This window comes from Austrofundulus limnaeus, unplaced genomic scaffold (assembly GCF_001266775.1).
Source record: "Austrofundulus limnaeus strain Quisiro unplaced genomic scaffold, Austrofundulus_limnaeus-1.0 Scaffold4, whole genome shotgun sequence".
NCBI lineage: Eukaryota > Metazoa > Chordata > Actinopteri > Cyprinodontiformes > Rivulidae > Austrofundulus > Austrofundulus limnaeus.
This window is the reverse complement of record NW_013952406.1, coordinates 6134766-6147254: the sequence shown is the minus strand read 5'-3', so window position 1 is coordinate 6147254 and position 12489 is coordinate 6134766. Positions and strand designations below refer to the sequence as shown.

At 39.4% G+C, this 12489-nt stretch overlaps 2 protein-coding genes across 5 annotated transcripts in view; one reads left to right on the top strand and one right to left on the bottom strand.

Annotated features, from left to right (window-relative positions):
• ndel1b (nudE neurodevelopment protein 1-like 1b) overlaps positions 1 to 5861 on the top strand; it is an 11289-nt gene extending 5428 nt beyond the window's left edge. For both annotated transcript variants that reach the window (XM_014025470.1, XM_014025478.1), the window contains exons 3-9: positions 359 to 512; positions 2680 to 2828; positions 2913 to 3049; positions 3132 to 3299; positions 3380 to 3471; positions 4632 to 4777; positions 4866 to 5861. In XM_014025470.1, the coding sequence (XP_013880924.1) occupies positions 359 to 512; positions 2680 to 2828; positions 2913 to 3049; positions 3132 to 3299; positions 3380 to 3471; positions 4632 to 4777; positions 4866 to 4956 (937 nt within the window). In that variant the 3' untranslated portion in view covers positions 4957 to 5861. The remainder of the gene's footprint in view (positions 1 to 358; positions 513 to 2679; positions 2829 to 2912; positions 3050 to 3131; positions 3300 to 3379; positions 3472 to 4631; positions 4778 to 4865) is intronic.
• A 2016-nt stretch (positions 5862 to 7877) lies between these two features.
• LOC106529911 (acyl-CoA synthetase family member 2, mitochondrial) lies at positions 7878 to 12028 on the bottom strand. 3 transcript variants are annotated; one of them, XM_014025451.1, is made up of 16 exons: positions 11876 to 12028; positions 11092 to 11287; positions 10850 to 10978; positions 10525 to 10578; positions 10294 to 10412; positions 10029 to 10191; positions 9835 to 9930; positions 9599 to 9750; positions 9424 to 9512; positions 9280 to 9356; positions 9085 to 9192; positions 8852 to 9003; positions 8610 to 8751; positions 8399 to 8509; positions 8245 to 8330; positions 7878 to 8171 (listed from the first exon to the last, which is right to left on the bottom strand). In XM_014025451.1, the coding sequence occupies exons 1-15, from the start codon at positions 11995 to 11997 to the stop codon at positions 8283 to 8285; spliced, it is 1758 nt and encodes a 585-aa protein (XP_013880905.1). In that variant the 5' UTR covers positions 11998 to 12028; the 3' UTR covers positions 7878 to 8171; positions 8245 to 8282. The 3 variants fall into 3 exon arrangements, with proteins under 3 accessions (XP_013880905.1, XP_013880891.1, XP_013880896.1); XM_014025437.1 differs by having other exon boundaries at positions 8245 to 8313; positions 11876 to 12027; XM_014025442.1 differs by having other exon boundaries at positions 8245 to 8313; positions 9085 to 9138; positions 11876 to 12027.
• Between the last annotated feature and the right edge of the window lie 461 nt (positions 12029 to 12489).

The window sequence follows — 12489 nt, the reverse complement described above, 5'->3', positions numbered from 1 at the left end:
ATTATTGTTATTATTATTGTTATTATTATTTAATATCCTCTAAGTCACATGTGTCCCTGTGTCATCTGCCCCTCCAGCTGTTGTCTCAGAGCTGTATATTCAGAATACTAATGTCAACAATACTGAGCTGTTAGTTAGGATTAAGAGGTTATAAATATGTTAAAATCTGACGAGCTTTATTAAGGGTTTGTTTTTGTCCATTTGGGAGGYAAAAAAAACTGGAACATTCCTCTGCTCATTTTGCGGAACAGATGTCTGTCACCTTTCTAGAACTAAAGTTCACAAAAGTGTGGTAGATGAAGAGGAGGGTTTTTAAAATGCTCATGTGTTGATGTTTTTTATTATCTGCTCTGCATAGTTTCCAGGATGCACAAGAAGAACTGCAGGAGTTCCAGGAGGGGAGCCGGGAGCTGGAGGCTGAATTAGAGGCACAGCTTAGCCAGGCTGAGCATCGACTTCGAGATTTACAAACTGAAAATGAGAAAATAAAGAACGAGGTGTCCAACCTCAAGGTAACTTGCTGACATCACTTTTTTTTGTTATCTTCTATAGGTTAGTATGCTGTAAAACGTATTGGTGCATACTAAAAAAGATATTACATCTGTCTTGAACTTTTCTAGTTGTTTATTTTGTATGTTTTAGAGCTGGGCGGTGTATCGGTTCCAGTGGCTGATGCTGGTCTTTTAAAGAGGGGATGCTCAATTTCGGTCTACATCATAAAATGTYTCAGTTTATTTATAAGTAAATTCTACCCTCCGTTCATTTCCTCGTGAGGCTAGTTTGAAGTGCYTCCGCCTGTGAGTGCTTTGTGACGGTGGAGGGGTTCAGCAGCACCTGCTGGACAGAAACTGCGATAGAAGTCAGAAAGAATGATAGACGTCAGTCTCCAAACACAAACAGCTACAAAAAAAACCCCACCAGAAATAAAAGTTTGACTTGTCGCTAGTCATTTTTAAACAAAGAAAATGCAGCTGAGAGGATTAGGAAAGTCTCTGGTTCAACTCAGAACAGAGTGTAAATTTAAACCTGCTCCCATGGATGTTTACACCAAAAGATTGCTGATTCGCTCATTTTGCTGTCAATCAAAAAGGAATTCAACCTCAGACAGATCATCCGATCATGATGCAGAAGCTGAGCGTCCGAGCCAGCCGAGGCTAGCCCACGGCCCCATTGACCCCCAGAGACGCTGAGCGTCCGTGGGCGGGACAAAGCCCAGCATTTATCCAATGACTCGTCTCGTTTCGCTGCACTCCTTGCTTCACTATTGAACTCTGTGGAAGCTCAGCGTCCGACTGTTTAAAGCACTGTGAAGCTGCGGGAATGAGGGAGAGGAAAGCCGCGTCGTTACCAGAGAAAAMAAGCTGATTCTGAACAAAAGTTGAGCGCGTTGTAGTGCGTATTTAGTCAATGACATGTACACACAACAGTATATATTTGATCACTTATTTATTAATTTTTACTTTTTTTACATTTTAGGGGAAGCTGAGCTTCCCTTGCAGTCTTAGAGCAATCGCCTCTGATCGGTTCGTACTGAAAAACTGTTTTTACTTTTGTTATGATATGAATTTTCTGAATACTGGACATCCCAGTTTAAATTGCCTGAACACTTTTGAAACGTTACGTCACATGCACCAGTGACCTGATTCACAGAGAACACTTTTCCTCGCTGCACCACTACGCACATCAGCAAGCTAATGTTATTGTTATGGAGCAGCCTTCTCCATAACTGGCAGCAGGTGGTGATCCTGCTGCTTATATTGACTGACTTTAAAAACAAACTCACTTGTTTTCGCCATCGCTGAATGTAGTATACACCTCTTTAGTGACGTGCACGGATAGTTTTAATGTGCAACGTTAATATGGAGACGTTAATGTGCTTCTAATGTGAAAAGCTCAGGGGAAGTAGTTGTGTACTAAGATTAGTTTGACTGGTGCACGGAGGCTTACGGTAGTCATGCTGGTAAGCTTTATTAAAAAAATAGACGCGATTCTGATCTTTGCTCAGCACTTCTCCTCCCTGACTGTAACAAAATGCGTGACTACTGTCTACAACCAGGCAAAGAAGAAAAGACATGTAGAGAAGGGAAACGGTGACACAGAGGTACAGTAAGGAAAAAATGTCAATAGTTTGTGTTGCAGAAAGAGAGRAACTTTAGCTGACCATGGTTTGCTAATCAATAAGGAATTTTTGTACACTTTATTACCAGCTTAGCTGTGATGAAAAGGAAAAATACRGTCAAATACTGTGATACRGGTATAATTATGGAAAATACTGTGATATAATATTTGGGTCATACCGCCCAGCATTAGTACATATAAAATAAAGATTTTTCCCCCCTCACATATCCCAACCTCTGAGGTTCGGTGTTGCACAAAATGCAGATAAGTATTAGTGTCAATAAACCAGAGAAAACATGATGTTTTTGTGCATCAGTGTTATTAATTACACAGCTGTTTGTTTTTTAAAGCCCAGAATAAAGCACCATTGTGTCTCCCTTTGGGGAACAATGAGGCCTTTTGAAAGTATTATAATGTTGAACATTTTCACTGTCTTGTGATTCCCCTGACTTCCTCCACTGCTGTAACTCTGTGTACAAATGATCGATTCAAGATGTTCCTGTACTGGTTTCTCGATGTTTGCTAACCCCTTGGCCCCCTTGCTTTTTTTTTTACCATCAGGAGAAGCTGGAGCAGCAGTATGCCCAGAGTTACAAACAGATATCTATGTTGGAGGATGACTTGACCCAGACCCGCAGCATCAAGGAGCAGCTATACAAATATGTGAGGGAACTTGAACAAGCCAATGACGACTTGGAAAGAGCCAAGAGGTCAGAATAACATGACGTACACATTCAACAAATACAGAATCTTACAAGTATGCAGTGTTTTTAAAATACATTCTGTATTTGTAGGGCAATGATAGTTTCTCTTGAGGACTTTGAGAGCCGTTTAAACCAGGCCATTGAGAGAAATGCCTTCCTGGAGAGTGAGCTAGATGAGAAGGAGTCTCTCCTGGTTTCTGTGCAGAGACTGAAAGATGAAGCACGAGGTACACAACATACCGACCTGCATTTTTGTGAGCACTGTGTGGGGGGATGGTGAAGTGTATGTTGTACTCTTATCTCATGTAGATCTGAGACAGGAGCTGGCGGTACGAGAGAGGAATACCGACAGGATGTCAGCACCCAGCTCACCTACTTTAGACATCGACAAGATGGACTCTGCMGTGCAGGCCTCTCTGTCCCTTCCTGCAACACCTGTAGGAAAGAGTTTAGAGCACTCCTTTGTTTCTCCAAAAGGTGCAGATTAATCACATTCTGACTTTTATACAGATGAAGAAAAAAARGCATTTGTTCTGATTTAAATGCYTTTGTTCTAGCATTGACCAACGGCTGTGGAGGCTCTGCCCTCACTCCTTCTGCTAGAATCTCAGCTCTGAATATAGTTGGAGACCTTCTGAGAAAAGTTGGGGTAGGTCTCCATTCCTTTGAACTGAATAACTTATTTCTTATTTGTGTTTGTGTGAAGATACATACGCAGCACCAAGTGTCAAATAAAATGTTCAAATATGTCACTAACACATTTTCATCATTTAGKTCACTTTGRGTGTGTTAAKATTTTTCCTCTATCATTTTATTGTTCTTTAGCTCACTGTTCGCTAATTTTTACTAAATGTTAAATATGTAAATATTAAATCCTACATCTTAATYTTGAAATGAAGTGAAATCTTAATTGCTGTAGCTAAAAGTTTAAGTATTTTGTTGAAGTTTAATTATTTCAGAATGGAACATATCCTTTGCTTTTGTGCTTGGCTTTTGTTAGGGCGCCACAAGCAACCGCTAACAGTGCTAACGCAGTTAACGCCGCTGAAGATGGTATTTAAAATTTAAATTCAAAATGAYTTCATAGAAAACTACAMTATGTGTACGGTACKTGTGGACCAGCAGTTAAATCAATCGCAACTGCAGGTTTGATGTCGTGTTGGGCGGAGTTGGCAGCATTAACGGTTGCTTTCGTCTCAAGATGATGGCATCCTAAATAGCCATCCGAAATACTTAAATGTAAACTTCAACATTTAGCCAGAACATTTGCATTTAACTTTTAGATTTAAACATTTAGATTTAGGATTTAATATTTACATATTTTATTTTAACATTTAAATGTAATATTTTTTTAAACTTAGCTAAATGTAAGAATATTGAGCTAAATAACAATACAATGTTAGTGGAAATTTTTTTAAAGATTTTACTCTCAGATATTGAGCTAAATAATGTGTTGGTGACATTTTTGAACATTTTATTTTACACTTGGCGCCCTATAGATTTAGGATTTAATATTTACATATTTTATTTTAACATTTAAATGTAACATTTTTTTAAACTTAGCTAAATGTAAGAATATTGAGCTAAATAACAATACAATGTTAGTGGAAATTTTTTTAAAGATTTTACTCTCAGATATTGAGCTAAATAATGTGTTGGTGACATTTTTGAACATTTTATTTTACACTTGGCGCCCTATAGATACAGTAGTCTTTGTTGACTTGTTTTATTTTGAGTAGATCACTCGATAGGAAGAGAAAAGTTTCTGCTGATGCCAATCACAGAGTCTGTTTCCTGTTGTGTCGCCAGGCTTTGGAGTCCAAACTTGCTGCTTGTAGGAACTTGGCCAAAGACCAGGCAGCAAGAAAGAATTACTCGATTGACAAGGGCACACTTATCAACGGCAACGCCACCAAGTTCTCCCACACTCTACACACCACTTACTTTGAGAAATCGTAAGTGTTCGCAACTATTACCCTAAAAATAATAACGGTATTCTGTTTGCGTTGCCCACATCTGCTCATGTACACGTCTTACCTGCAGCTCTGTTAATGGACTGGACCCCAGCTCTCTGACCTCTATGGCCTCATCCAGAGTCATATCTCATCCAGGAATGCTGCCTTTAAGTGTGTGAGGAGTCCGCAGGCAACCTGAAACGCTGCTGAAACGTCCGTCTATCCAATAGAAGCGTGGCAACAGAGAGGACATTTGGGCTGCGGCGCGTGTTTTGTGTGTGAGCAAGAGTGACAGAAAGTCTGACTYAATGTTTACGTGTGTGGGAGTGCATGTTTCGAGTTTGATGGGGGGTGAGAGAGGCCTGACTTAACAATGGACTTACCTCCAGCTCTCAGTGCGTCTGTGTGTGGGTGCACGGCCAGCTGTGCACGTGTTCCTAGCACTTCTTGCATGTGCCTAAAGCTGTACTGTGCTTGTATGACTGTTGTTACAATGCAGTGSTCTTAGTCGGTCTCCTCCCGTGTTGACTGACTTATTGAGGCAGTTCATCCCAACACTATATTTTTTGACGAAAGGGCCTCAGCAGACCACAGCTTCATTATTTTTTTTTTAGTTTTCTTTGAAATTGCACAGTTAAACTTCTTTTTTTTAGAATGTATATTTAAAAATGAGCGTGTTCATATTAACTAATTTATCTCTGTGTGCTTTAAAATGCAATATCCTTATTTGCTCTCCCACCCTTACATGTGTGCATGTTCACTGTGTGATTGAGACTGATGAGATGTGAATGTTGATCGTTCAAAGCCATGTAGCTGTTGTGCAGTCATTTTTCTTGTTAGTGGCTAAAATCATCCTGAGGAAATCTCAGCTGGTTGTCTCTTCTTCTCCTGACAAAATTCTTCAGATTCTTTTGAAGTGGGTTCTGTGGAGAGGTTATAAACTAAAATCTGTTGTAGGTGGCTCTTTAAATGTCTCCAGTAATCCTGCATAGATCCGTCATCTCACAGCCAATCCAAGTAAGGCTCATATTGAAGAGGTTTGCAGCCATCCTAAAACAATAAAGTGATTCTGAACTAAAAGTAATTTTCAGGTTTTAAGAAAACTTTTTCGTACATAATTATGCTGTACGGTTATTCTAGTCAAAATGGAATATTCCTGCCAGAATTGAAGGTTCTGCAGGCTGCACCACAAGTGCTACAGGTAGCAATTCTGCTTCCAAATATGGTAAATGGTACTGAGCATATAGAGCGCTTTTCAAGTCCCTRCYMACCCCAAAGCGCTTTACAAACAGACATTCACCCATTCACACTCACATTCACTCACTGATGATGGCAAACTACACTGGGGCACACTGACAGAGGTGGGGCTGCCATGCACCGGCGCCACCGGACCCTTTGACCACCATCAGTAGGCAAGGCGGGTAAAGTGTCTTGCCCAAGGACACGACTCAAACGGCTGGACGGGGGATCGAACCAGCGACCTTCCAGTTTCAGGACGACTCCCCTAACCAGTCCGCCACAGCCGCCCCCAAAWAACCATCAAATTKTCTGTAAATAATTTAATGTGAAGTTGAAAGAGGTATAAAGACATAAATTGGAGCTCACATGACCTGATATGAAAATTGGAGCATTTTGAAAATTGAAACAACCCATTTTGATCTGATTAAATTGGCTGTTATCTCATTTCTCCGAACTTTGGTTGGTGTAAGTGCTATCTACAACTATTAAGATTACTGTTTATAAAAATGTAAAAAAAAAAAAACACACTTCTAAAGGTTTGAACTATCCCGATTTTAAGACGCTGCTCCTCACAAGTTTTTGCTAAAGTTTAGCTTTTTCTTTGTAGACATCCACTGGCTGTTATTTTTTGTATGATATAAAGTTTTTGTTTTCTCTTCAAGCTTCATGGAATACCTCAATCTGATGTGAGTTGATGACATAACGTAGGCCCCAAATTTCCCCCTGTAAAGGAGACTCCAAGTCAAATACAATTTTGGTTTCTTGCAGCCTTTTTGTAGTGGAGTGTTTCTGCTGTACTTTTGTTTTGTTTCTTTTCCTTTAATGTTGAATTTGACTTTTTTCAGGCAGCTTTGATATTGGCTTTGTTTTTCATACTGAAAGGATGTCTGCAGCTCTGCCCCCCCCCCCTTTTTTTTTTTCTCATTATTTCCTCATTTATCACATCTTCTCACTCTGAGGTGTAAAACAAATGTTAGTATTGTTATTATTGTTAGTATTTATGAGATATCACTTTGGGTGTAGGAGTCTATAACTGAAGTGAGCACTACAGCCAGTTTGTACAGGAGAAATTATAAAGATGGTTAATTTTGCTTATCTCACTGTACATTAACACTTGGCAATAAAGTCCTATTTATTTCAGATTCTGTATGGCATGTGTTTCGATAACAAGTTTTAATTTTGTGCAATGTTGACAAGCGTTGTAATATGTTAAATTGTCAGAATTGTTAAAGTAAATAAAGACTATTAAGGTAACATGGTGCAGTTTTTCCATGAATTTTATTAAAGAAATTGTTTCCTTTTAAAAAAAGCACAGAGGTTTGTTGATTTCCAAATCTTTTATTGACAGATTGTGGTTTGTTATGGTTGTTCTTATTAGTTTTTTTTATTTTTTACTAAGTCATGTATTTAATATTTTTTTAAGTAGAAATAAAAACTATGGCATGTGTGTGTTTTATAGCAAATGTTCTTCGCAGCTCTTCACTCTAAAATGGCATAAGTGTTGAAAAGAGGTAAGAAATTAAGATGAGGAATATTGAAATACTCCAAATAGTTCAGGGTTCTAGAAATTGTGTGACTTAGAGATGAAAAATTCCAATGTACTTGCATGAAATCTGGTTCTAGGCAAGATTAGGGTAAAATTTATTTTCTCCATTATATATTTAAAATCCTTGTTAATGACCTGATCACCTGTTCCCCTATGTTTTTATCATGTGTGTCTTCTTGAAAGGGTGTTCTTAAATGTAATTTCATTGTGCTCCGTACAATGACAATAAAGGCATCATCGTCATCATCATGACCAGTCTGAAGTAAGTTAAATTCCAAGATTATTCCTGTTAATTCCCCAAGAAAAAAAGTCCCATTGAAAGTTTCAAACTTTGGGAATCCCAAGAATTTAGCAACTCTATGACACTAAAAACAACACATTTAGCTGGTACAGTGGGTGAAATACAAAAATCACAGCAATAACAAAAATTTAAGTCAACTCAGCAAAATTAATTAACAGCACAAAACGAGATAAGGCTTGAATCTTTGAAAGTAGTTCATTTCAGATCCTGGTCCAGTCAGTGTTTAACAGCATTCCCAGAAAGCTAGCAGTATGATCTCAAAGACCTAATTTCTTCTCCATGTCTTCCTTTAATATGTTCTTCTTGATCTAGAAAAAAGGAAAAAAAAACACGATAAATCATGACAGGTCAGAAATGTTCCCATTAAAGAAGAGTGGTTACCTTTCCTGAGGACGTCAGTGGGAAGCTGTCTACAAACATCACATAGTGGGGGATCTTGAAGTGGGAAATCTAAAGGAAATAAACATCTGTGCAGAAACTGTCCAGKTTTGTTCAGGTTTATAACATTTCAGACTTGTAGATCTTTGATTCTCACTTTGCCTTTGCAGAAGCTTCTTATCTCCTCTGCACTGGAGGTTTGGCCCTGCCTGAGCCTGAGGCAGGCACACACCTGCTCCCCAAGCCTCTCATCTTTAACTCCAACCACCTGCAGCCACAGGTAGGTCATTGACATTTACTYTGTWWWRRTRKWWWRTRKWWKKAWWYMTTMMWAAKKWMGMMMWWMSKWMMTWATCCTTAAACTTCACCTGTGCCTCCTTGACTTTTGGATGCTTGTGGAGAAACTGCTCTATCTCAGCAGGGTAAATGTTTTCTCCTCCACGGATGATCATGTCCTTTATACGTCCCTCAATGCGGCAGTATCCCAGACTGTTCAGACTCGCTGTGTCACTGTATCCATCAAAATTGCAAACACAGCATGTTTAGGAGTACTGACTCCTGCGGTTCTGACGCAAAACTTTACACTCTTTGCTGAAACAAAACATCTTACCCTGTTCTGTACCAGCGACTTTCAGAGATCACCTCTCTGGTTTTCTCAGGATCGTCCCAGTATCCGTGCATCACAGAGCTMCCTCTGATCATGAGCTCCCCTGAAGCCCCTAAAGGCACCATCTCCTCTGTAGCAGGGTCCACCACCTTGGCCTGATGTTAGGACAGACATCGGGTCACCTGACTGCAGTGATAAACTGTAGAAGTACAGATGGTGTGCGAAAGAAGACTCACCTCAGTGTGAGCCATGATACACCCAACTGTATTCAGCTTCAGCTCATCATTGTCCTGTGGGAATCCCAGAAATGTAATAGGGCCTGTCTCTGTGGCTCCATAACCCACCTTTTAGGAGACAATGTGCTCATTGTTCCATATCAATGAACTACGCTTTTAATGTTGGCTTAACATTTTGAGCCCATATTCGTTCACCATTATCTCTTTCATGTTCATTTCTGTTTGTAGTTTCCTCACAACCTCAGGAGGACATGGAGAACCTCCCATTAAACCTACAACAGAGCAACACTTTAAATCAAATGTAACAAAACATCACAATACTGTCTTCAGATCACTTACCAGCCTCAATGGATGACAAGTCATATTTGTGTAAATCGTGGCTCAGCAAGTCAGTGTACATGGTAGGAGTGCCATAAACAAAATTACACCTTGGTTGATAAAAGATGCAAACAGCATTTAATGAATGTTAGTTGTATGATAAAGCTGAATGCTATAATCATGATGAGATCAGTACCTTTCAGTTTGAATGGCTTCTAAATTGGCTTGGCTGTTGTAGCCTGAAGATGGAAAAATTAATGTGATCCCATGAGCTGCCATACACATTCCTGCAACCACAGAGCCATAGCTGTGGTGCAGAGGTACAGGAACACACAGTCGCACCTGAGGCTGGTTATGAATGATTCAAATTAGATTGTTCAAATACTAATATTAGTTTTCTTTTTGAAGATCTAAAAATCATTGTGAACCTACTCTCCATCCATACCCCATCCGCAGACCAACAAAGTAACCATTGTTCACAATGRTGTGGTGYGAAAGAGTGGTTCCCTTTGGTTTCCCAGTGGTTCCCTAAAACCAATCAAACAAGAATATGTCTYAAACTTTARGAATCAGTCATTCYTCAAGTATACTGTATACAGTATACACTGGTGCAACAGTGAAGTTACTGATGTGAACTGAATGTTGATGGGGTCATCGAAGGACAGCTTGTTCTGCAGCTCCATCAGCTGTTTGAAGTGTGGACCCTCCCCTGCTTGCATCACATCCTCCACATGAAGCATCCCTGGCTGCCTGCTGTCCGTCACAATTATCAGACGCAGATCTGGCACCCTGGCAGACCAAAAACAAATTGTCTCTGCTGGTTTCATTATCAATATTTTACACTTAATCCCCAAAATGAGCGACATTTGCTAAATCTGACATCTTTCAAACCTGGAGCTTTTAATCATGCCTGTCGGCATCGTGTCGATTCCTGGGCAGATCTCTCTCAGCATCTCACAAAAGTTTTGTGTTTTAAAACTGGTTGTACACAATACTGCTTTACATTGAACCTAAACACAACAGATCATCGTTACGTTTTATCAGTAGAAATATTGCATGCTTTTACATCCCTTTTAGATTCTGTTTGTTTACAAAGGTTTGCAGGGTAATGAGACCAGATACCTTCTGCAGAGTAAAGACCACTTCATCCACTTGATAAGCTGGGTTCAGTGACACCTGCAATAAAAAAATGTTTGAAATCTTACCAGTTTTAATGGAGGTTTTCCATGACACAAACAGCCCTGCATAATTTCTAACCAAACCAAGTACAAATGGATAAAGATTATCTGAAAAAAACCTTAATAGTCCAGCTTTCCCAGTCTGTTGAAGGTTCAGTTTCTGTCTGATTTACACTGTACATCTGAAGTCTTTGGCAAAACATGGCTGTTGGAGCCTACAATAGCTACACTATAGTCATTTTAGGTATATTTAGATTTCATGCACTGACCAGTATAATTCCAGCCTTGGCTGAAGCAAACTGAAAAAGGATCCATTCGTATGTGTTTGGCATCCAAACTCCGAGTCGATCGCCTCGCTTCAAGCCAAGAGCGAGCAGTCCTGCAGCTGCCCTGTCCACCTGTACAAATATTTTACAAACACTTCAAATACATAAACCATGTCCAAATCGATAAATGTTAGTTAAAGGATGAAAAAAAATCAAAAGCTGAGAGCGTTAAARCTGACACTCACATCCTGCTGAAACTCTGCAAAGCTTTTGCGAATGCCATCCTGCAGGAAGACCACAGCTTCACYGTCAGGYCAGCGTCGGACTGTGGCGTCCAGACTCTGTCCCACTGTCAGGGACAGCATAGAAACAGAGGAGGTGCCGTGGACATAGCTGGTTGTGATTGTGGGTTTGTGAGGGGGGCTGTCCACATGAAGAGACCTGGGATAGATAACAGTGCTCAGAGGTTGTACTCAACGTGTGACCTGTGATCAATTTATGTGGTTACAAAACTGTTTAAAATAATGTTTATTGACATTTTYAAGTTTATAACCAAACAAGACTGTATGGAAAATTGCATTTTTGGGTGTATTAAAATGTATGAAATAATTAAAAAGGAAAAACAAACTTYGTGGACAAGAAGAAAGAAAGCTTTATTTCATTAATTGAAGGTAATGCAAACTGTATGTTATAGTTTGATTGGTTTTTCAGAAAATTGGCTATAGTTCTTTGGAAAGACTAAATATATGAATAAAAATATGAAAAATAAAAAATCTAGAGACTTTAGACCTGACAACCAAATATAAAAAGACAACAGTTTTCTCATGATGTTTTGTTTTCAGAATATGTAAAGATAATCCAAATTTTCCCTAAATCTTAATATACATATCACATTTTAACAAATCTTTTGGCCATGTTGGGACAATAACAGCTCATAAAGTCATTTTCAGACTAAATTTAAGACAACTGTCTGTAAAAAAACATGGGGCTCACTTTTGTCACTTTATGAGAAAAAGCCAAATAACTTACCGACGTTGCTGCAGCAAAATTGTGAAGCGTTGTTTCCAGGTCTGGAAGGGTTTAATCCCACCCAAACATCTTAAAGTGTGAACAGTGGACCCGAGCAGCGAGGACACAAGCAGTGCAGACATTACTCCTGAGTTTCACTGTCAGTCTGAACCAGATCTGAGACACTACATATGTATACAGTCTTGTGTAATATTTAACTTTTAAACACATTCACAGATTGAACATTTAGAACAGTGGTATCTAATCCTAGTCCTACAGTAATCCAATATTCTACATGATACAAACCGTATGTATAAATATGTGTGCGTACGTGTGTGTGTGTACTTGTTTTTGTTACCTATTTAGGACCGTTTCTGGTTATACACACCTACCTTGTCAAGACCAGTAGTCCTAATGGGGACCAAAGGCCGGTCCTAACGTGGTGGAACTCCAGTTTTGTGTCGGGGGTTGAGTTTAGGACCAAGGTGTGGATTGAGTTTAGGTTAGTTTTAGGGTCAGGTTGGTACCTGTGAGGTTAGTTTTAGGGTCAGGTTGGTACCTGTGAGGTTAGTTTTAGGGTCAGGTTGGTACCTGTGAGGTTAGCCTTAGGGTTTGTGGTCAGGGTTAGGCTGTAG